The sequence below is a fragment of the Lactuca sativa genome, chromosome 2 (genome assembly GCF_002870075.4).
Source record: "Lactuca sativa cultivar Salinas chromosome 2, Lsat_Salinas_v11, whole genome shotgun sequence".
Classification (NCBI taxonomy): domain Eukaryota; kingdom Viridiplantae; phylum Streptophyta; class Magnoliopsida; order Asterales; family Asteraceae; genus Lactuca; species Lactuca sativa.
In genome coordinates this window covers 63,809,005-63,835,442 of record NC_056624.2, presented here as the reverse complement: position 1 = coordinate 63,835,442, position 26,438 = coordinate 63,809,005, and the positions used below count along the sequence as shown (strand labels likewise).

The window sequence follows — 26,438 nt, the reverse complement described above, 5'->3', positions numbered from 1 at the left end:
CCTGAGGAAGAATTTGAAAAAGAACCGGAGGAAGATCTAGAGGAAGATCCGGAGGAGGACCCAGAGGGATTGGAAGGGGAGGAAGACATGGACAAGGATTCTAAAGGAGAACCTGATGTCTACAACCCGCCTCATATCCTGGCGCCCGAACCGCAATTTTAGGGCTCGACGCCCCAATGGGCCGAAACCATAGGACGCTGGAGCCAAGAACAAGGTCAGCAACCTCAATTCGGACCAAATGGGGAGTTCCTCAACCTTCAAGGGGGAGTTCCTCAACCTTCAAGGGGGAGGTCCGGCTGATAGGAGTCTCCCTGTCGTAATACGCCGCATCGGACGCCAAGATGCCCAAGTCTGAACTGCATACAATCAACTCCTAGCGACTAACACAATCGCCCAAGTCAACACATCAAGACTTTGACGACTAGATCATGACCATGATCAGACCTGGAACCACACTGAGACTCTCCCGAGGGAGTTGGACGCAACTCTGGCTACGATTGGAACGCTCCGAGAAATCAGGTCGCCCTTGAGAGGTGCTTGAACGAAGTTGAATGCCAGATTGCGGAACCCAAGGTTTGGAACATCAAACACTCCCCATGAAGAGCGATGCATTCCTTAACTCCCGCCGTAGGTTAGGTCCATGAGTGTACATTAGCGCTACTCTTTTCTTCATTTAAATGTTCAACCTTGCGACTAAGTATTCGGAGGATAGTAGCCCTGCGACTTGGTCCGGGGGTGTGACAAGGAGCCTACTAGAATCTATAAAAGAACGAACCACAAAAACTGAAAAAACATTTGAGGTGTCTCCAAGCCAACCCAATCTATCTGACCTGTCCTCCAATCGATGGTTCTACAAAACCTCCAAAAATTCATTCCACTGGCATTGCTTTATCCCTCCCTTAGGAATCCAACGAAGGTTACCCGAGTCCCAACCTATACCAACTTGATCTTTGATAGTAACAAAATTTTGATTATCAAAGGCATAAATCCTATGAAAAGAAACTGGAAAGGGAGCCTCATTTAACCATTTGTCATGCCAAAAACTCGTAGAAGCACCATCTCCTACCCTAATTGGGCATAAAGAAAGAAGGTCAATTTTGCGATCTCTAAGATTTGTATTCATGCGAATAAGATTATTCCAATGCCCCAAAATAGAACCGCGTGGAGATATAGAGGAAAGACTAACATCTGCCTATAAATGGTTTTGATAACCCTCACCCACAACAAATTAGAATGGTAAAAAAATCTCTATGGCCATTTGAACATCATAGCTCCGTTAAAAGCAAAAAGGCTTCCAACTCTAAGACCACCAACTCTTTTAGAAACCATAATTTTATTCCAATTCACCCACTACATCCTCCTGTCATCTGTATCAGCCTCCAAAATGTTTTTGGCCCTCAAAGATTCCCAAACACGAAGAACTGTAACCGGAGTTCAAAACGTAGATAAAAAATAACTACCCAACGACCCTAGCACCGATTTAATTAGAGTAAGCCGAGCACCAAAAGAAAGACATTTGGCCTTCCAAGTCACTAACCTGTTGCGAAATCTTTCAATATCAAGAGAGCAAGAATTCACTTAGTTCATATTTTGACCCATAGGCACCCCAAGATGAATAAAAGGAAGGTACTCATAAAAGTAACCCATATAATTAATACATCTACTTTTATGTAGGTTGATTTTAAGACCCGAAACAAGAAAGAAACATCTAAGGATACGGAGAATATGAGTAACATCATGCAAACTCCAAGGCGAGAGAATAACAACATCCTCTACATAAAGGAGATGTGATATTTCTATATCACCAATAGAAATACCCCTGAAGACACCAACTATTAGAGCTTTATCAAGTGCCACATGAAGCCCCTCCCATAACTAAAATAAAATGAAAAGGATATAGAGGATCTTGTTGCATCAATCCTCTTTGAATCTAATCTATTGAGTAAGAGAACCATTAAATAGAACTGAGGCTCCAGCAGAACTAAGCATCTCTATGGTCCACCCACACCACTTGGACCCGAATCCCATTATGCTCATGATTTTAAGAAGATAGTCCCATGGATAAGAATCATAGATTTTCTCAAAATCCACTTTGAAAATCAGGAGAGGAATTTTAGAAGCTTTACACCATGCTACGACCTCATTAAGTGAGAAAAGGACCATCTAATATTTGTCTACTCTTTATAAAGGCAGACTACTCGGGACTAACCGCAAAACCAATAACCATCGCCAATCTGTTAGCTAAAAGTTTACTAATAATCTTGTATTGGCAACCAATTAAACTAATGAGTCTAAAATCACGAACAAACTTCGGGTCCTTGACTTTAGGGATGACAGTAAAGAAAGAAGTGTTGCAACCTTTAGGAATATTCGAATGAGTATGAAAATGCATAACAAAAGCCACCATATCGTCTTCCAAAAGATCCCAATATCTCTTTATGAACCCCAAAGTCAAAACCATTCATACCCGAAGCATTGGAAGACCCACCATCCCAAACCCCTATTTTGATTACATACTGAGTAAAAGGATCCTAAATAAAATGCATTCGAGATTTCGAAAGAGAAGAAAAGGGCGAACCATTAGCTTTACGTCTAATCCCTTTCTAACGTGAGAACAAAGACTGACATAAAGGTTGAAATCCATCCTTCACCCGCCCTGGTAGTCATCCCAAATACCATCACTATACACCCCCAAATTGTGATTTGACGCCTCTTTCGATTAACAACACCATGGAAAAAACTTGAATTCTCATCCCCTTCTATACCCCAATGAATCATCACCTTATGAGCTAGATCAATGTAAGAAACATGATCTAACTCGTTTAAATCCTTCTGAATTTAAACCCGTTGTTCAAGCAAATAAGCTGGACCATCGTTAATCATTAACCGAGCATCAATAGATTCAACGGTCTCATGCAATTTCTTTCTTTTGGACCCCATTCGATCTTGAGAAGAGGCATTTCACACTTTAATGTTATATTTAAGATTCTGTAATTTTTTCTTAAATATAACCCAAGGATTATTTGCCTCACAACCAAGCCTAAGAATGTCTCACCATACCATCGAAACCATCCATATCAAGCCAAAATGAAACAACGTAAAAGTATATGAAAAAGAAATTTTGATATCTTATAAAAATAAAGTTCTAAAATCAATATAATAATATTTTTTGTTAATTAAATAATCAAACTAATTTTTATTTATTATTTTTTTTATATTGATTTCAAGAAATGAAATACTTATATATATTAATTAATTTTATGTTTATTAATTGTTTTTATAATTAATTTTATTGATGTGTTAAATTATAGTATTGTATTTTATCAAGAAAAAAGGTGATGAATGTGAAGTGTAACCATTTTTTCTATTTTGAAATGAGGGGATAATAAAATGGCATTAAGATAGTAAAGAAAAATTGAAACATGTTATTCGATTTAAACCAAGTCTTTTCATCTCGAATGTATGGCCATTGTGTAAAAATTAGACCACATGGTATGCATGGGAAACATTATTCACTTTTTGGCGGTCATGTCAGTTTTCACTCACCAAAAAGACAGGAAATTGTTCCATTTTACTATATTTCACTTTTATTTTTATTTTAAAGAAAAATAATTGATTTTTAAGATTTATAATTAAATAAAATGATTAATAAACACAAAACTAGTTAAAATAAAAGTACTTCATTACTTCAAATAAAAATTACATAAAAACAAACTAAGAATAAAAAACCCTAGTAAACAACCATGATTTAAGAAAACATAACCTAGATTAAAAAATAAACGAAACAATCTACAGGATATATTTTTTCTTGATCTTCCTTTTCTTCTTCAAAACTAGCGGGAGGGTCGTACCTGAAAGATGATCGGTGTTCTCCATCAAAAACTCCATATCCTCCATTTCATGTCTTTTCGTTGTTCTTTTTTTTAGCTTCTTTTTCTTTGTCGAATATCAAATGTTAAATGAAGTTAATATTGTTTTGATCAAATTTCGCCTTCATTTTCCGCATTTCATCCGCGTCCATGCGGAAATCTGATGCAGCGGAAGAAGTCCCCTTCCGTTTTGCTTTCTCCCTATCCACCGATCGGACAACTTTAACTACCTACGGTTCGTCATCGTCATTTAAATCTAGTCTGACACGAACACCAAAAGAAGTTTTGTATCCTGTGGAGCCCGTTTTTGTTTTTTTTTTATTGGCCTTCTTCTTGTAGTATAAAATCTAGTTCGTATTTTTTCCACCTTGGGCGAAGAATTAACAATTTCCAACAATCGTGCGAGTTGAATCCTTTTCCCGTTTCTTCGCGAAAAAATGCAACACCTCTTGCATAATTTCTTCATCTCCTAGATTGCTACTCGTTTTAGGTTTTAGGTTGCTGTATAATGTTTTAGACGACTTTCGTTTTTTCTCAAAACTTTTAATTCAAAAGGTATTTGGTACGGTACTATTCATCTTGTTTACCCAAGCCTTGTGAAATCTCTTAAGAACGCGAATCCAAAAATGATATGCCGGTTGTGCATTTCACTCGCTAAATCCTCTGAAATGTCAACCCAAGCTTTTGTCAACACTATGTTGTCGGCCTCTGCCTTGTAGCCTCTGCCTTGTAGTCTCTTGCACCGTTTTTCTCTGCGGCGTGGCGGGGGTGTTGTGGGTGGAGTTTTCAGTACACTTTCTTCCTCCGACTCATCGAGGATTTGAAATTGTGGTTGAGAATGAAAGGGTGGTGTTTGGCTTTGGATTTGAAATTAATGGAGTGGTTTAGCATTTGGTGATGGTTGATTAGGAAAAAACAAAGTTGAAACTTATGTACTATCAAACCTTTTATTTTCAAAAATAAATGATAGTTTATTGAAAAAAATGAACGTTTTGAATAAATTTGTTGCTTTTCAAATTTTGTCATCCTAAGGTAGAAGTCAAGGTCAATTACTTTTTTGTGATAATTTTGGTTATTACACTATTATTATTTTATTTATTATATACTAGGTGTAAAACTCATGTACTATACCGGTTGATTAAAAAAAATTATATTTGAAGATATAAACTTTAAATATTTTTTTAAAGAAAAAATTAAATATTAAATATTTTTTAAAATAAAATTTCAAAATATATATACAAACAAAATGATGAATAAATAAATAATTAAATTTATATTAATAAAACAAACTATAGAAAAATAATTATATTTTGACCGGATAACATTTTTTTTAGTTTGCCAATAAAAAACAACAAAATTTTATTATTTTTTTTATATAGACCATTTTGTCTAAAATGACAATGAACTTTAAAAGAAACATGTCAATTTTAAATTATATATATTGAAGAAAACATATTAATATTTGAAAATATAAGGAAACAAATTAACGACACATTAATTACTTTCTATAACCTAAAAATTAGATAGTTAATTAAGAAAATCAAAAATTACCATAAAATGACAAGTGGAAATTAATTTTTAAGAATTAACCACAAAATTACATGTGTCCAAATGCATAAGAAATTGACAAGTGGCAAAAAATTCTTTATTTATTAGGGAGGATTTCATAATTCTATAATATTAAAATAAAACTTGTGTTGGATAATCCAACTTGGATTGCACGAATTAACGCTATTCTATTAGTGATCACAGAACCATTTGATAAATAATGTATAAGCCCATGTTTTTTAGTTTAAAACTATAAATTAAGAATGACGTTTTTTACAAAGATATATTTAATTAAATTATAATAGTTATTAATAATAGACCACGAGTAAACTTTTCAAAAATATTGTTATAATAAAGATTTAATCCAATTTCCGTTTGCTGATTTTTCCCTTGAAATATCATTTTCTAAAAAAAATAAAACTAAATAATTGACACTCGTAAGGATAAAGTTGGAGGTTGGAGGATATACCGCATGGTGCTCTGGGGATTAGTTGGACATTTCACCATATCTTGAACAGGACACCATTGGGTGCGGTGAAAGTAATATGAGTCCCTCTGCATGCCTACTCGTTGTATTTAGGCTATAAACGAACTAGACGTTCTTCGAACTAATTGTGAGGTAGGAAGTTCGTTTATTTTCGTTTATTTATTAAAAGAACAAACATGAACACAAAATTTTGTTCATTTAGTTAAACGAACAAATATGAACAATGTTATCGTTCGTTCGTGAATGTTCGTTTATGTTATTCGTTTACGTTCATTTATCTTCGTTTATATAAATTCGTTTTATGTTCATATATGCTTAATTGTGTTTTATTACATTATTATATAATATGTTCATTTATGTTCATATAGTTTCAATTATGTTTATTTATCTTTGTTCATTTATGTTCGTTTAGCATGTTTACGAACATAAACGAATGAAAATAAATAATGTAATTTGTTAAACGAACGAACATGAACAAAAAAACTCATTCATTTATTTTTTTCGTGTTCCTTTATTTACCCGGCTAACTTAAACGAACCAACATGAACAAGCTGTGGTTCGTATTCGTTCGGTTCATTTACAGCCCTAGTTGTACTCTTTATTCTTTTTTCTATTATTTTTTTCTCTTCTACGATACAAACCTCTCTCTCTCTCTCTCTCTCTCTCTCTCTATATATATATATATATATATATATATATATATATATATATATATATATATATATATATATATATATATAGGTTCAAATGTTTTTAGTAACTATTGTGTGCATGAATGCACCAATAGGAATTTTGGAATAATTAAATAATTAAAAATTGTAATAAGGGTAATTATGTAACTTTAGTATGCTAACTAAAATAAAATCCCTTAATTAATGGAAATTACCATAAAAATCTGTTTGACCAACTATTTAACCCTAGCCTTCTATATCATACGTAATATGCCTCCTCCAATTTTCTTATTGACGAATGAACATCGTCTGATCAAAAGAGGTAGTCAAACATCTTACTGCAAATCTGTTTCCCCATTCCATTGATTAAGATGATGTTATTCTCGGTGGCTCAATCTCCAATCAAAGCTAGCTTCAACATTGAGGCAATTTTGGAGTCACAAGAAGCCGATGTATGAAGTATGTTTCTGCATCATTGCTACAGTTCCTTCGATGATCGGTTCTCTAGAGCTTTTCCAGATCGAGCAAACTTCGTATGCCCTTATTTATCCAGTAACAACTCTTCAATTCTCATGAATTATGGTTCGTTAACTTGTGATTCAAATTATCTATTTCTATTGTTCGCTGAATTGGATGGTTAAGTAAGGGAAAACCTAACGTGTTCAATAAGAACGAGCTATGCACATAAGGTGCTTGACTAAATTCCTGAAAGAAGGACCAACTTGCTGTCTCAGTGAACTGTTAGTGGAATTGAAAATATTCCGATTTGCATACCAACTGTTTGTTAAAATGTCTCAGTGAACTTCAGTTACTTATTCCAAAATTTGTTTTTTCTTGCTTAATGAGTCACTTTCAGTTAGAAGGAAGCATATAAAAAGATGTTAGTTCGTATGGTTCCAGCTCTTGTATCAGGGCATTATAATGTAAGTAACATTCTTTATTCATGTGTTCAAGTTGATGAGTTTCAATTTCTTTTATTTGGATGCTCTTCTTTCTTACAAAATAATGTTTTCAAATTTTATATGAAAACCACGTTTCTATGCTTTAATGGGTCTGCCATATATATATTTTTTTCTTTCAGTTATGGAATACAATTCTAGGTTGTTTGTGCATTTTTATTTTTCATCAACACAAATTAATTTACTCTTTGAACCTTGTGGTATGCATTCTAAATCATGTTGCTGGAAATTATGTTTGTAGGTAAACGATTGCAAGTAAATCAAATATGGTTTTTGGCTTGTTTGATTATAATGTCTAACAAGTGTTTGTTGAAATGCCTGAAAGAGAATTTAAAGAATTTAACCTTGTGGTATGCATTCTGTCAGAATTACTAGCAGTAAATACAATACCTTTGAATGTATTCTATATATTCTATCAAAATGTATTTTACCAGAATAAAATCGATGTATTCTGCCAGAATATGTTATATGTATTATGTCATATTCTATGTATTCTACCAGAATATATTAAGTCATAGTTAGTTGCAAGTAACATGTTTTTAACAATTATTAGTTTTTGTTGTATTTGTGATAGGAATGGCTGGAAGAAGGCGTTGAAGACCTTGATATTCTTTTAGAATATGTATAATTATATTAAATTGTATAAAGATTTTAGTCTCTAAGAATATGTATGAATTTGTATTTAAGTTCAGATGTATAAGAATATATTAGAATGTTTGTTATTTTTCAACATCTGATTCAAAAATTTTGTTTTTCTTCAATAATATTCTATTAGAATAAAATTCTGAAAGAGCATCATTCTAACAAAAAATATTCTAACAGAATAAAATCGGTAAAAAATTGAAATTGAATTAATTAAAAAATTCAGATTTTTTTAATTTAGGAGAATTAATCATCCCTAAAAATCCGAAAATTTCCTTTTATAAATGTAGTTAATTGTCCAAAATACCCTTTTGCTTAAAATTGTGTGATTATATGCTACATGTTACCCCATTGTAATATCATACACCCTCAAATCATGTTCATTGATTAATTTCATTTATTGGTCCAGATCTATGCATTCTGACACACAATACTTAGTAAAAACAAAATAACTTAAGCCTATATATATATATATATATATATATATATATATATATATATATATATATATATATATATATATATATATATATATATATATATATATATAGGAAAATTGAATATACCCTTAAGTAGGGGTGGGAATCGGTTCGGTTTTCCGGTTTTTCGGTTTCCTCAAATCGGTTTTCTCGATTTGAAATATTTTTTAGTCCAATTCAAAAACCGAACCAAATCGAATTCAAATTGTCGAGACCAAACCGAAAACCGAATTCGAATTCGGTTTGGTTCGGTTTGAAACCGAGGAAACCAAATATTAAACTAAAAAAAATCCAAACATAAATTAAAATGTTTTTAACATAGAAAACTAAAGTTGAAAACAAAAATATCTAAAGTTTCATATAAAATGTTCCAAAGAGTAAACGAGTTAAAACGATTTTTACTTTATAATTGATATTTTTATTTAATATAAAATATAAAATATATTTTTAAACAATTGACTTATGAAATTCGGTTTTTCGGTTCGGTTTGGTTTAAACTTCATGAGACCAAAACTCGAACCAAAAAACCAAATTTACAGTTCGGTTTGGTCTCAAACCAAACCAAAAACCGAATTTGAATGTGGTTCGGTCTGAAATCGATTTCAGTTCGATTTGGTTTTCGGGTTTTTTGGTTCCGGACCAAATAATTCTCACCCCTACCCTTAAGGGTATATAAGCTTAGCTACCCAAATTCAGCATCCCACGTCGTTTTGTAACATATAATACATTCTAATTGTCCAATGTTCTTATAATTTAACTTCTAACTTGATTTACATTCATGATTTTTATAAATTACACATTTATCTTCCTCTTACATAATTTTGATTTTCAACTATAATATATATAGCCTAGTAGTTGGTCGGCAAAAATATATGATATATAAGAGGAAAATAATAGTGAAATTTCGAAAATCTTGAAAGTAAATCAACTTAGGGGTTGAAGTTTAAGAACATTATAATATATATATATATATATATATATATATATATATATATATATATATATATATATATATATATACGACGTATTACGGTGTCTTTGGGTACCTAAGCTTATATACCCTTAAGGGTATATTCACTTTCCTTTATATGGGAAAAGTGAATATATCCTTAAGGGTATATAAGCTTAGCTACTCAAATTCATCATACTACGTCGTTTTGTAAAATATAAGACATTTTAATTGTCCAATGTTCGTATAATTTAACTTCTAACTTGATTTAAGTTCATGATTTTTATAAATTACACATTTATCTTCCTCTTACATAATTTTCATTTTCAACTATAATAATATATATAGCCTAGGCAAAAAGATATACCCTTAAGGGGTTGAAGTTTAAGAACATTATAATAAATATATATAAAACAAAACGACGTATTACGGTGTGTTTGGATACCTAAACTTATATACCTTAAGGGTATATTCACTTTACCTATATATATATATATATATATATATATATATATATATATATATATATATATATATTATAATTCCAAAATATTTTGAAATATTTAGCTTTCATATATGACATCGACTCTCAATATATATATATATATATATATATATATATATATATATATATATATATATATATTATAATTCAAAAATATTTTGAAATATTTAGCTTTCATATATGACATCGACTCTCTCTCTCTCTCTCTCCCTCTCTCTCTCTCTCTCTCTCTCTCTCTATATATATATATATATATATATATATATATATATATATATATATATATATAGTTAGTTAGTTAGTTAGGTTTATATGAGACCGTCATATTTTTTGAGACATGAGACCAAATCCTAGCCATTCATTTTGGATATAAAAAAATATATTTTTAAAATGAAAAATAAATTAAAATTTTCAATTTTTTTAAATATTATTTTCTTCATTTTTTATCACAAAAAATTACCTTTTTTTAAAAAAGTAAGTGAAATATTTTAATAGAATCTTATACTGTAAATATTCAAATCAAAATTTTATAATTTTAGAATATTCTACTAGAATATTAAACTATAAATATTCAAAAAATCTAATAGAATATTAGAATATTTTAAAAAATTTAAAAATTGAAGTAGAATATTAGAATATTTTAACATATCCACTAATTTTAGTAGAATATTAGAATATTCTAACATTTTAAAAATTCGATTTGATTATCTATAGTGTAATATTCTATTAGAACATTTCACTCATATTTTGAAAAAAATTATGATTTTTTTTAACAAATTAAATAATGAAAATAATATTTAAAAAAAAGAATTTTTAGATTTTTCCTATTATTTTGCATTTTATGATTTTTATTTTTATATTTTTGATCTCAAAGATAAGTGGCTAGGATCACGTCCCCATGTCTCACAAAATTAACATGGTCTCAAATGAACCTATATATATATATATATATATATATATATATATATATATACACACACACACACATATATATATATATTATACTTTCTACAAAATCGTATTATGATTATTTGTCATCTTGATCACAACATCGATGAAAAAGGAATTTTTGTTTTTCGGAACTGTAAGAAATTTTATTAAAAACTAGTAAGAGGCTAGAAAAAACACATTAGAAGAAAATAGAAGCTAAAGTAGGATTATAAAGCCAATCAATCCAAACAATCTTTGTTTTGTTATACCTATTGGAAATAAAAATAAAAAAAAATAAAAAAAAAAAAAAAAAAAAAAAAACTCCATTTCAACAATATCATCGAAAATAAGAGAGTTCTTTGGTAATGTTGTTCAAAAGACAATGGAGTATCGAAAGTTCCAAAGACACCAAAATGATGTTTACACCACTACATCGAAAGCCTTATATTGACCGTCTCTCAAATGAACAAAATGAGACCAAGAGATGAGATCTGAAACAGAAAGATGCTCACGTAATTAAACATCCCACCAAATAGCAATCTGACTCCAAATATCTTTCAACTCCCTACTTCCTGTAAAAAGATGATCAACAGTGTCAATAGCCAAGTGGCACACCAGATACATAATCGAATGCACCTTAATCCCACGTTACGATAATCTTTCCATAATAAGGATACTTTTCACTCTAATCCTCCAAGTAAGAATAATGAGCTGTATATGAACTCAATTATTCCACCTGGTCTTCGCATCACTAACGAGGAGCATACTAGAATCTACAATAGAACGAGCCACTAAAACTGAAAAAACATTTGAGGTCTCTCCAAGCCAACCCAATCTTTCCGACCTATCCTCCAACCGATGGTTCTGCAAAACCTCAAAAAATTCATTCAACTGGCATTGCTCTATCCCTCCTCTAGGAATCCGACGAAGGTTACACGGGTCCCAACCTATACCACTTCAATCTCTAACAGTAGCAAATTTATGATTATCTAAGGCATAAATCCTATGAAAAGAAACTGGAAGGGGAGCCTTATTTAACCATTTGTCATGCCAAAAACTCGTAGAAGCACCATCTCTTACCCTAATTAGGCATAAAGAAAGAAGATCAATTTCGTGATCTCTAAGATTCGTTATCATGCGAACAAGATTTTTTCAATGCCCCGAAATACAACCGCGTGGAGATAAAGAGGAAAGTCCACCATCTGCCTCGTAAATGGTTTTGACGAACCTCGCCCACAACTAATCATAATGGTAAAAATTCTCCACCGCCACTTGAACATCAAAGCTCTGTTAAAAGCAAAAATTCTTCCAACTCTAAGACCACAAACTCCTTTAGAAGCCATATTTTTATTCCAATTCACCCACTACATCCTCCTATCATCTATATCAGCCCCCCAATATATATATATATATATATATATATATATATATATATATATATATATATATATATATATATATATATATATATATATATATATGGTCGTCAAAGATTCCAAAACAAGAAGAAATGTAACCGAAGTACGAAACATAGACATAAAATAACTACCCAACGACCCTAGCACCGATTTAATGAGAGTAAGCCAACCACCAAAAGAAAGACATTTGGCCTTCCAATTCACTAACCTATTACAAAATCTTTCAATAACAGGAGACCAAGAATTCACTCAGTTCATATTTCAACTACAGACACCCCAAGATGAATAAAATGAAAAGGATATAGAGGACCTCCTTGCCTCAATCCTCATTGAATATGAAACTCCTGAGTAGGAGAACCGTTAACTAGAACCGAGGCTCTAGCATATTTAAGCATCTCCATGATCCACCCACACCACTTGGACCTGAATCCCATAATGCTCATGATTTCAAGAAGATAGTCCTGGAATGAGAATCATAGTGTTTCATAAAATGCACTTTGAAAATCAGGAAAGGATTTTTAGAAGCTTTACACCACGTTACGACCTCATTGAGGAGAAAAGGACCATCTAAAATCTGTCTACCCTTTATAAAGGCAGACTACTCCAGACTAACTACAGAACTAATAACCATCGCCAATTTGTTAGCTAAAAGTTTACCAATAATCTTGTATTGGCAACCGACTAAACTAATGTGTCTAAAATCACAAACAAACTTCGGGTCCTTGAATTTAGGGATGACATTAAAGAAAGAAGCATTGCAACCTTTAGGAATATTCGAATGAGTATGAAAATGCGTAACAAAAGCCACCAAATCCTCCTCTAAAAGATCTCAATATCTCTTTATGAACCCAAAAGTAAAATCGTTCATACTCGAGGCTTTGGAAGATCCACATTCCCAAACCGCTCTTTTGATTTCATCCCGAGTAAATGAAGCCTGAATAAAATGCATCTGAGACTCTGAAAGAGAAGAAAAGGAGGAACCATTAGTTTTAGGTATAATCCCTTTTCTGATGTGAGAACAAAGACTGACAGAAATGCTGAAATTCATCATGCACCCGGCCTGGGTCATCCACCCAAATACCATCATTATACATCCCCGGAATTGTCATTTGACGCCCCTTTTGATTAACAACACCATGGAAAAAACTTGAGTTCTCATCCCCTTCTATACCCTAATGAATCTTCCCTTTATGAGCTAGATCAATGTAAGAAACGTGATCTAACTCGTTTAAATCCTTCTGAATTAAAACCCGATGTTCATGTAAAACAGCTGAACCATTGTTGATCATTAACCAAGCATCAATAGATTCAAGGGTCTCCTGCAGTTTCTTTCTTTTTGACCACATTCGATCCCGAGAAGAGGCATTCCACACTTTAATGTTATATTTAAGGTTATGTAATTTTTTCTTAAATATAACCCAAGGATTATTTGCCTCCACAACCGAGCCGAAGTATGTCTCACCGTACCATCGAAACCATCCATATCAAGCCAAAATGAAACAGCCTAAAAGGATATGAAAAATAAATTTTGATATCTTATAAAAATAAAGTTCTAAAATCAATATAATAATCTTTTTTGTTAATAAAATAATCAAACTAATTTTTATTTATTCATCTTTTTCATATTGATTTCAAGATATGAAATATTTATATATATTTATTAATTTTTGTGTTTATTACCTTTTTTTATTATTAATTTTATTTATGTATTAAATTATAGTATTTTATTTTATCCAAAAAAAGTGATGGAAGTGAAGTGTAACTATTTTTTCTGTTTTGAAATGAGGGGATAATAAAATGGAATCTGGGTGGTAAACAAAAAGTGAAACATCCTATTCGGTTTAAACCAATTCTTTTCATCTGGAAGGTACAATCATTGTGTAGAAATTAGACTACATGTTATGTATGGGAAACATCATTCACTTTTTGAGGGTCACATCACTTTTTGAGGGCCACATCAGCTTTCCCTCACCAAAAAGGCAGGAAATGACCACGTTTTATTATCTTTCACTTTTATTTTTTTAAAATAAAAATAATTGATTTTTAAGATTTATAATTAAAAAAATGAATATATATATATATATATATATATATATATATATATATATATATATATTAAAATGATTAATAAACACACAAACTAATTAAAACAAAAGTACTTCATTACATAAAATAAATATTACATAAAAACAAATTAAGAATAAAAAACCCTAGAAAACAACCAAGATTTAAGAAAATATAACCTAGATTAAATAAACGAAACAATCTACGAGATATATTTTTTCATGATCTTCTCTTTCTTCTTCAAAACTAGCTTGAAGGCCGGTCCCGAAGGGTGATCGGTGTTTTCCATAAAAAAAAACTCCATATCCTCTATTTCATGCTTTTCTCCCTGTTCCTTTTTATTTTCAGCTTCTTTTTCTTTGTCGAATATCAAACGTTAAATGAAGTTCAGATTGTATCGATCAAATGTCGCCTTTATTTTCCGCATTTTGTCCACGTCCATGTGGAAATCTGATGCAACGGAAGAAGTCCCTTCCCTTTCCGTTTTGCTTTGTTCCTACCCATCGGGGGGACAATTTCTTCTACCTCGAATTCGTTCTCATCATTTAAATCTAGCCCGACATGAGCATCAAAAGAAGTTTTGTATCCTGTATAGCCCTTTTTTGTTCTTTTTTATTGGCTTTCTTCTTGTAGTATAATATCAAGCTCATATTTTTTCCACCTTGGGCTAAGAATTAACAATTTCCAACAGTCGTGCGACTTGAATGCTTTTCCCGTTTCTTTGCGAAAAAATGTAACACCTCTTGCATAATTTCTTCATCTCCTTGATCTCTTCTCCTTTTGGGTTTTTAGGTTGATGTACAACCCGTTCATTTTTTAGACAGCTTTCGCTATTTCTCAAAACATTGAATTCAACAGGTATTTGGTACGGTATTATTCATCTTCTTTACCCAAGCCTTGCGAAATCTCTTAAGAATGTGAATCCACTAATGATCTACGGGTTGTACATTTCCCTTTGATAAATCCTCTGAAATGTCATCCCAAGCTTTTGTGAACACTATGGAGTCGGCTTCTGCCTTGTAGTCTCTTGCACCGGTTGTTCCTCTTCGGCATGGCGAGGGTGTTGTGGGTGGATTTTCCAGTACAATTTCTTCCTCCGACTCATCGAGCATTTGAAATTGTGGTTGAGAATGAAAGGATGGTGTTTGGCTTTAGATTTGAAATTGATGGAGTGGGATTAGCTTTAGGGTTGATTTAGTGACAGTTGATCGAGAAAAACGACAAAGTTTATCAATATATCTTGAGTAACATTTGACACTTCGATGAGGTACTATTGCCTAACATTTTGGTATTGGAATTGTGGAGAGAGTTGAATGGGGCCATCAAGTTGGGGACAATAAACCCCTTGAGATGGATCAATGGTGAAAATGTTTCAAAGTTGGGGTGCCTTGAAGTCGAAACATTGGTTTTTTTATCTTCTATAGGAGCTTAGGGTTGGATTGTTGTGATTCATTTTTTCAAGAAACTAAAGAGAAATTGATACAAGAAGGTTTGAATTTGAAGTTGATAATAGTGATGTATATATATATATATATATATATATATATATATTCGAATTGTAGCCGTTGTTGAATAAAAAAAATAATTATTTTAAAACTAACTGTTAGAATGTATAAGAAAAAAAAGGAAAATTGACGAATGAGAGAAGGAGATAGAATGTGGGGAGAATTCCCCTCACTTGAATCCCGCGTTTCCTTTCCTGCAGCCTCGGTATTGTGTTCCGAGGTATGTGAATGTTCCCGCTCCTTTTTCCCGTTTCACTCTGTTTGGCCTTAAAAATGAGATACAATTGCTTACAAATTAAAGTTAGAAGATCAAGCCCATTGCAATGTGGAAAGGAGAATTTTGTACGTGGATGGGATTGCTAGTTTAAATAATATATGGCAACATAGAAACGACTTGATTATTCTAAAGAATAAGCGGAGCTCGGATGATGTCTTTATTAAATACAAAGGGAGGCTCTTTATGGATTGAGAGTAGAGCCTCAAAATTAGAGATAAATAGGTGTTCACTACAAGAATATCACCTTTTAGCGGCGACCCTATTATCGTCGACATGGACTTTTAGCGGCGACAAATGCTAGTGTCGCCGCTAAAAGTCCACGTCGCCGGTAATAGCTTCGCTGCTTGTGACACCCCAAAACCAGAACGGCGGAAACGTTTTGGGGTGGAGGACGTCATGTTTAGTATCACAAGACATGTATCATAGTAAGCAAGTAATGAGCAACCATTTTATTAGAAAGAAAGTGTTTACAATGTGTGTGTTCACAAGACATAGAATACATATGCAAATAACAAAACAAGACTTGAAGCTATACTGCTCCATCTTCTGATTTCCTAGAGCGAGTACCTGTCTACTAGTTTCCTGAGAATACAAGTTATTTGAAAGAGTTGATCAGCAATTAATCTGGTGAGTTCATAAGATTTTAGTGATGTAAGTAAGTTGTAGAAAGTTATTGAAAAATGTAGTTGAAATGTAGTAAGTTATAAGTTCTGTTTTTGAAAAGTTCGCCAGTTCCTCTAGAAAATCCTATATTTCCTAATTTGATGAAAGATACGTAAAAATGATCCTACAATCCATTCTATGAGTACTAAGTAGATACAAGTTATATAAAACTCAGAGTAAACAAATAATCGATTGTGCACATCTGCCCTAAGTCCACAACCAAGCAAGGAACAGGAGGTAAGGCGGATAGCACACATCCCATTGTTTGTTAGGTCCTCGTTGTATATAACCCTGGTGTATTCACTTGTTACTCATGGACTTAATTGTAATAGTTCCTTTATATTTAATGAAAAGATCCCTTAAGAAAACCCTTATTTCTTATAATAAAATTGTGACCACAGTGATTACTTCTATAATCACTTAGTTTATACTGGCTATATATTATCTAATATCGAATAGATAGTTGATTGGATGAATCTGCCCTAAGCCCACAACCAAACAAGGAACAGGAAATACGGCGAAAAGCACATATCCAACTACCTGTTGGGTATTAATGATATATAACCATGATGTATGAACTAAGGTATTATAGAGTCAATCACCTAAAGCCCTTTAAGTTTACACTGGTTTAATAAAATGGATTAAATCCTTTACTGGTAAGTTTCTAGCTTTGAGTACCAAAAGTTCTGTTTGAAAAGTATGCTTTGTACTAGAAAACTGTGCATTGAATTAGTGTCCTATGACTTGATCCATACCTGGTACCCCTTATGATGACTTAATGTATACAGAACATATATATAACACAGATCGAATAGATAATCGGCTGGGTGAATCTGCTCTAAGCCCACAACCAAACAAGGAACACGAAATGAAGCGGAAAGAATACATCCTATTACCTGTCGGATCCTATTTATATATATCCCTTGATGTATACATTAAGGAATCATAAAGTTAGCATTATGGCCCCTTTCTACTGAATGTACTAGACCCGACTGTTCTGTTTGTCGCTTGTAAAATGTAAGTATTGTAGTATTTTATATAGTAACTACCATTATACTAATTGTCTTAACTTGATTATTAAGGTATAATGTGATGGCTAGATCCCATACTAAACGCTCTCCCTATCAAAAGATTTTGGGACCCAAACGCGACCTCTACAATCAATTGCAAGCCGTGAACATCCACATTAAAATTATATGATCATGTATACCCAATATAACTATCACCTTTTGTTTAGAACAATGCGTTAGTGATTAATTGGTATAGTTAGATTCTGTAAGTGTTCCATGCTATAGCAAATTCGTGTGCTCGTTTTGCTTTAGTATCTTAGTATCTTCTCTTGTTATAGTATCTTAGTATGTTCTTTCTGTTATCGTGTATTGTACCTAGTATGAACTGAACCCCTAAACTATACCCATTATAGTTTACTAGTATTCTACTTGAACTATTATTGAAAAGACTCATTTTACTACCAAGCTATGCTTGTATTTTAAAAACAGAGTTTTATTAAACTATAAAGCAACATAACTGTAAAATAGTTTTTGAAATGTTTTGACCACTTACAGAAGACATAAGCCACATTTTGAAAGATGTTTATAACAAACAATTACACAATTATCATTGTGTCCAACTTGTAGTCCTCCCCTTAAAAGCAATTAAAACAATTAAAAGATTCATTATGGGGTATGAACTCACCTGCTGTGGGTGATTCCACGAATACGTGTGTAAGGATGAGAAGTTCCACGAATGAAGTCCTGAGACACAATAAGCCCTAAATGACATATACTGGCATGAATATAGTGTTTATAAGCAACTATATGAAAGGAAACACCTTCCGGGACTAGGAAACACTTTGACCAAGTGTTGGAATCACATGTGATTGGACTAAGGGGTGTAGAATGACACTAACATGAGTTTACTACCATGGGTTTATGGCCCAAAGGAGTTTACGGCCGTAAAATCATGGTCAAACATGCATAAGTGTTAGTTTAAAGGCTAGGGAAGCTTGAAGGACTTTTTCTCTACCCAAGGACGAGAAATGCCAACTCTATGGAGAGTGTTGAGGTGTTTACGGCCAAGGGAGCTTACTCCTGGCCGTAAACTCTCTAAATGGTCACATTTAGAGTTTTAAAGGTAGGAAGTCTCAAGGGTTTAAGTGTTCTATGGTTTAGCAAGAGTCTAGATGTGTTTAAGGTCCAAGACTTGACCTTAATTGGAGTTTACGACCAAGGGTGTTTACTCATGGGATGTAAACTCTCTAAATCATGAGTTTGGTGATGGTTCAAAGTTTTACAACTCACATGAGAGTGTTCTAGCCTCAAATCCAAGCCTTAGGAAGAGTTTAGGGCTCAAATGGCACCTTTATAGGGGTTTACGACCATGGGAGATGGCTTGGCCGCAAACTCCTTTTGGTCTTGCATTATTGATGTTTTCAAGGTTCTAAGCATGATTCTTAACTAGATTTTAAGTATAGGGAGGAGGAAATACGATATAGAAGCTTCAAATGGCCGATTTTCTCCAAGAACACTAGTGTGTGTTCTTGGTGTTCTTGGTGAAACTTGAAGATCTATGAAGACATGATTTTCATCGATGAAATCTAAGAGTGTAACTAGGAGATGAAGTGTAACAACAAATCAAGGAAAGAACACTTACGATTTTGATGATCTAAGGTAATGAACTCGATGATACTTGAGAGGATTTGGAAGTGTTCTTGAGGTGGAAATGAACGAATGAAGAAAGTTGAAGAATATGAGCATATAAAGGGGACTTTACGGCCTTCCTTGAGTTTACGGCCGTAAACTCAAGTGCTTAAGGCTGTGAACTCTTCTTGATGAGGTTAAGGCTAGATTAGTTCAACAGTGTCTCTAGCAAGTACTTCCTAACACTTATTCCTTAAGTGTAGTAGGCTTAATCTCCTTAGAATGACCTTCAACAATGCTAGAACTCATTACCAATGAGTCTAACACTCAGTTGAGTTGACTGACTGAGTCTTCAAAGCAAAAAATTTTCGGTTTGTCACACTGCTAAAGGGTTATCACCCGAATCCGCGTTTTCCCCCTCCGTTACATCTAAGCCGTTCGATCAAATATCCAATCCAACGGTTGGGGTCCCTTATCCGCACTAACCTAATACCGGCGACATATGTGTCACCGCTAAAAGTTAAAAATGCCGCCGCTAATAGTTAGGTAAAAAATGACACGGTACCCTTCCCTCTAGATTGTCGCCGCTATTGACCTTTGTCGCTGGTAAAGCCCTAATTGTCGCCGCTAAAGGCTCTCGCAGATAAAAAAAACGCACACAATTTCTTCTTTTTTCCCATTTTGCTTTCTGTTTGTTGCATCCCACACAGTCGCCTCTTGCAGCTTCTACCGAGTTTGTCTTCAATTAGGTTGTTCCAACTACATATCTCCCCACATTGTGTGAGATTAAGGATCAAGGGGTGGTTAGGGCTTTTGGGATCAATTTCTAGCTTCATTTCTTGAAGAAAGGTTAGTTGATTTTGTTGTTTCCTTTTTAATTTGTATGTTAATTTTAATTTGTAGCTGCATTTGATGATTAAATGGCAATAAATTGTTCAATTTCTTGTTTTTGGTGGTGTTGTTATTGGATTAGAAAAAAATGAATTTGATTGTTTTAGGGACATTTGGTGATTATTAAGAGCTGAATTTGATGATTAAATTGCAATAAATTGTTCAATTTTAGTGTTTTTGGTGGTATTGTCTTTGGGTTTACCGATGAGGGTATTTTTGGGTGAAGACCAATTTTTCCGGCAACATATCCGTTGATTTCCGCCACTACAGGTTCTATTATTTCATTTTTTTTTGTGAATTTGGTATTTGTATGTGAAAATTATGTGAAAATTGCCATATGTGAAAATTAGATTGTATATTTGGTATTTGTATGAATATATGTGAATTTGGTGTATATATCTCAATGTATGTGTGTTTGATGTATATGAGTATTTGGTAGAAGTATATATATATGATGTTATTATCTATATATATGTGAAATTATATGTATTTGTTATAAGTAGGATGTCATTGTGTGTATGTGAATGTATGTATGTTTGTTGTAAATGTGGTATATGATTGTGAAAATTTTGTATGATAGTTGATAACTGGACGAAGGCAGTTGAGTATTTCCAAACGGACGAACACAAAATTGCTTCAGAAAGGAACAAAAAAGTCCGTGAAATGCAAACAAATGTGAATCGTGGGGGTTTGAGCTCGTATAACAGTACTTCCTATAAGAAGGTAACGTACGATACATGTAATTATTTATTTAAAATATAATCTAATTTTTAAAGTTAAACAAAACCTTAAGAGAGTGGAACGTTTCACAAAGTTCGTACCGATAAGAATGGTGTATTTGTTATTGCTGAGACGGAACAACAATATGTAAGTATTTAATTATAATTTTATCATATAATTAAATGTCTATTTATACTTAATTGTTACTCACTTTTGGGAGTTACAGAATCGGTTAGTTGAAGAGCTGTTAGAACAAACTCTAGGTGCAAGTGAGTTAACACCCGCTCAAGAAAGAGTTGCGTTTGAGAAAGTATTAGGAGAGCGACATGGCCATATTAGAGGCATTGGCCGTAAACCTTCCGTTCTCCCGTCAATTCCACAACCTTCGCAGCCATCACCCCAACCATCACAGGTAAAAGAATCTACTTTGGTTTTTTGTGGTGATTATTTGCTAAAGCTTTGTTAATTAGGTTTTTGTCCCAAGTGCAAAAAGTAACAACGTTCTTTGGTTTTTTGTCTTAGTTTAAAAATAGCAATCTACTTTAGCATCATAAAATGCATGTTGATTTGGTAATTTTGGTTTTGTGGTGATTATTTGCTAAAACCATTAGTAATTGGGTTTTTGTCCCAAGTGCAAGAAATAACAATATACTTTGGTTTTCTATCTTAGTTTAAAAATAACAATCTACTTTAGCATCATAAAATGCATGTTGATTTGGTAATTTTGGTTTTGTGGTGATTATTTTCTAAAAACTTTGGTAATTAGGTTTTTGTCCCAAGTGCAAAAAATAACAACGTACTTTGGTTATTTGTATTAGTTTAAAAATAACAATCTACTTTAGCATCATAAAATGCATGTTGATTTGGTAATTTTGGTTTTGTGGTGATTATTTGCTGAAAACTTCGGTAATTAGGTTTTTGTCCCAAGTGCAAAAAATAACAACGTACTTTAGTTTTTTGTCTTAGTTTAAAAATAGCAATCTACTTTAGCATCATAAAATGCATGTTGATTCGGTAATTTTGGTTTTATGGTGATTATTTGCTAAAAACTTTGGTAATTAGGTTTTTGTCCGAAGTGCAAAAAATAACAATGTACTTTGTTTTTTTTTGTCTTAGTTTAAAAATAACAATATATTTTGATAGTTTTTGTTTATGTTTGACAATTTAACTTATAAGTTTATATATTTGTTATTAATTATGTAGTTGGAAAATCTTCGTGCAATGCTCAACGACCCGACATGTAGGGATGAACTTTATTCGTTTTTTCAATACCAAAATAATCGAGGAAACGATGGGAACAAAGATGACGGTATGTAGGGATGTGTTTTATATGCATACGTTGTCACACTTTGCTACTTGGTAGATTGTAAAACTTTGGTTGTTTTTTGTAGTTACCGGGCGACATTATTACTTTTTATAATTAATCGGATATTATGACTTTTGATATTTAATTGTAATCGGATGTTTGTTTGTAATTAGCGTCGACATTATTATTTTTGATATTTAATCGAATGTTGTTATGTAATTACTGACGACATTATTACCGGCAACCAAAATCGTTAATTAAAAAAATGAAAATTGTTATTACCGACGACTGTGTTACCGGCGACTTAGTTATTAGAGGCGACATGTCTCATTAGCGGCGACATATCTCATTAACGGCGACAAATTGATCAATAACGACGAGACAATAGCGGCGACTCATTACCGGCGACGCGTCACCGCTATTAGTATTACCCGCGATATTTTGGACTCTTACCGGCGACTTTTGTTGCCGCTAATAATTGTTTTCCTCATATGGTTTGTGGATATCATCACCTAGATTAGCTTTTAAAACTATGTAATTGTCGTTTTTGAGCGCCCTAGTTTCTTGCTGGGGTTTGTTCCCGTTTTATTCAAGTTGCCTTTCAAAAAAAAAAAATGAAAAATGAAAACAATTACCACGTAAGACGTGACATACATCATTACATGCATTTCAACAATCCTGTACAAACCTCTTGACCTGATTGTTTCCTTATAAATACTTGCACATAATACGTACATCAAACTACAAATCCTACGTTAATTTTATTACCCTCTCAAATGTTGAGAAATCCGGCCACAGTTTCCACTGTTGTAAAGGAGTCAGAGCATACAAAAATAGTGCTCTCTGATGTGGTGGTTACAAGGAAAAGAAACCTCTTGTGGGCGCGAAAATGGAGGGCTATCGACATTCAAACGGGTGTTCTGATTTTAGCTATTCATTTACTTTCACTTTTCGCACCATTTAGGTTCGATTGGGATGCTTTTTTATTTGCATTTTTTCGATGGGTGTTTTGTGGGATTTTTGGAATAACTCTCTCATATCATCGGAATCTAGCTCACCGCAGTCTAAAGCTGCCTAAGTGTCTTGAGTACATGTTTGCTTATCTTGGGGTCCTCTCTTTCCAGGTTCGTACTTGTTTTCTTTCCTGTATGTTTTATTTAGAAAAATTTTCATGAAGGTCCTTTTAGTTTATAGAAGATCCCTTTAACGGTTATTATGAAACTTTTTTTTGGCACAAATGGTAACTTTAGACAAAAGTTGTCGTCGTTAAGTCACCGTAATGATCATTTGTTATCATTTGTAATTTTATGAAACTTTGTATAAAGGCCATTTATGAAATTTTAATAGAATCTTTTTAATGTTGTATTAATTATCATAAATCCAATAAAAATATAGAAAAACTAAAATATAGACAACTTAATATTTTTATCAAAAAATAGAAATTATTAATTTGAAAAGTTTATGTCTTTATAAAAAGATATATTCAAAATTTAATAAAACGAAACAACTTTATTGAATAAAATATTAATTTTTTTTATGTAAAGTAAAAAATCTATCAAATGTTAGTAAGATTTAACCGTTAACCATGTTAGTAATTTTTAACCGTTAACCAAACCAATTAAATTAAACCAATTAAATTGATTAAATTGCATTTTATATTCTTCTATTCTAGTTAATAATTTTAGCGTCAATACAAATCATTGATTGTCCAAATTTTTTTTAATTGCACACAACATTCTTTTATTATGAAATAAAAACGAAAACATATGTTTACTTTACCTATAACTCAGAACTCCATATTTATATTTTTATAACAAAAGACCAAATACTATTATTTTTATAATAACATTTTTTTATAATAATGTATTATGTTTTTTTTATAAAAATAAATATATTTGCATGTTGATTAAAAATAATAAGTTATATTTTTTATTTATGTAAATATTAAACTATTATTATTATTATTATTATTATTATTTTTCTTTTTACCTTTTTATTTGATTTATGTGAAGTAATAAAAAAATTTGCAAGCGATGTCTAGCCTAGCTAGATTGATACATCTGGTTTGATACCCACATATGTTTGAGGTTATGAGTTCAAATCTTTGAACCTCTTAAATCTGTCTGTTACGATTATGCCCAATGTGTGAGAAGTTTTCCTTGGAAATCCCCTTGGGAGCTGAGTTTGCCTTGTAAAAGAGCTCAAACTCGGGGTCACCATTGAAATATTGTGGTGAGCTTCCGCTAAATCGTTAGCCGTTTCAAAAAAAAAAGTAATAAAAAATTAAATAGACTTTTTAAAACTTCACATGGTCCTTATGCAAAGTTTGAGAAAATTCAACAAATGATCCTTATCCGAAATTTTAGAAACCTACACAAATCGTCCTTATGGGAATTTAACATCTTTCTCTAATGGAACATATACATAAGGACTATTGGCTTGCAAATTTTTCTCGATAGCGACCATTGATGCAACAAAAGTTTCACGTTTGAGGAAAGTTTTTAAAACCAAAAAGATCATTATTGAATTTTTTTCTTTTATTTATTTAAACAGCCAAATGTAGATAACTGTTATTTGTATACAGGGGGATCCTATATTTTGGGTGAGCATTCATAGATTTCATCATCAATATGTCGATTCCGAGAAAGATTCACACTCTCCTATTTTTGGGTTTTGGTTTAGTCACATGGGTTGGCTTTTTGATAGTGGCTACTTAATTGAAAAGGTAAGTTGTGTGATATATTAAGACAAAACAAGTTTATATTAGTTAATTATGTCGTTAAGTTGATCATGTGTTTGCAGTATCAAAAAAGTAATAACGTGGAGGATTTAAAGAATCAAGTATTCTATAGGTTCATTAAAAGAACTTATATATTGCATATATCCGCATATGCTGCCCTCGTTTACGCTTATGGTGGATTTACCTATCTTGTTTGGGCTGTGGTAAGACTTTGCATGATGAATAATATAAGTTATTACGTTTGGTGCCACTGCTATAAACTTTTTTCCTTTTTCCAATTGACCGTTAAAAATGTCATATTTAATGATGAATTTATAAGATCAAGAGCATATATGTAGGGCGTTGCAACGACTTGGGGTTACCATACGACATTTCTAGTGAATTCAGCATGTCATATTTGGGGCACTCAAAGTTGGGACACTGGTGATCTCTCCAAGAATAACTGGTACACAATTAAAGTTCAAAATTTTAATTTATATGGAGATCAATTCATTAAAAGTACAAAATATTTTGTATGCACACAGGTGGGTGGCATTGGTTACTTTCGGAGAAGGATGGCATAACAATCATCATGCATTTGAATATTCAGCTCGTCATGGGTTAAAATGGTGGCAAATTGACTTTTGTTGGTATATGATAAGGTTTCTTGAAGCAGTAGGATTAGCTACCAATGTTAAGTTACCAAATGAAGCTCACAAGCTAAAGAAATCATCCACTTCTCATAACAAGTTCAAGTGACCAACACATAAATACTTCAACAATAACGATTGGATTGTATTCCATTTACGTGTCAATGTGTATGTTTATTTGCAGACTCTCACTAAATAATTGTTACAGCATGTAACATGCATGAATAATGACATATTATAGTCGTGTGTAATTTTAATTTGGTTATGGGTAAAAATTTCGAACCTTAAAGCTAAATATAAGCGGGAGACATTTAAGAATGTTTCTATTTATTGTGCATTAATTTATAAGGTGGTACTTTTTTGTGCCTTCTGTTTGAATAAATTTCGATTTGTAATGTGTAGATTAGTTTTATTCTCTATCTTAGTTGAAATTCACAAATATACCTCATATTGTTAGTTTGTTTTCGAATTCCTTTTCAATGATCCAGATATCAGATATGTAACCAATCCATTTTTCTCTTTTTTCCCCTGAATGGCTAACTTGTAT

General features: G+C 32.3%; 1 protein-coding gene across 1 annotated transcript; it reads left to right on the top strand.

The window, feature by feature from the left end:
- The first annotated feature begins 23,286 nt into the window (after window positions 1–23,286).
- LOC111888922 (palmitoyl-monogalactosyldiacylglycerol delta-7 desaturase, chloroplastic) lies at window positions 23,287–26,219 on the top strand. Its single transcript, XM_023885061.3, has 5 exons — window positions 23,287–23,646; window positions 25,107–25,247; window positions 25,325–25,465; window positions 25,601–25,707; window positions 25,787–26,219. The coding sequence occupies exons 1-5, from the start codon at window positions 23,299–23,301 to the stop codon at window positions 25,998–26,000; spliced, it is 951 nt and encodes a 316-aa protein (XP_023740829.1). The 5' UTR covers window positions 23,287–23,298; the 3' UTR covers window positions 26,001–26,219.
- Window positions 26,220–26,438: the final 219 nt, after the last annotated feature.

Bases quoted from the DNA above. Each gene is read 5' to 3' on its own strand.
- LOC111888922 (XM_023885061.3), top strand. From the start codon at position 23,299: ATGTTGAGAAATCCGGCCACAGTTTCCACTGTTGTAAAGGAGTCAGAG. The intron at 25,248-25,324 runs GTAAGTTGTGTG...ATGTGTTTGCAG, and splicing joins GTGGCTACTTAATTGAAAAG to TATCAAAAAAGTAATAACGT. The intron at 25,466-25,600 runs GTAAGACTTTGC...GCATATATGTAG, and splicing joins CCTATCTTGTTTGGGCTGTG to GGCGTTGCAACGACTTGGGG.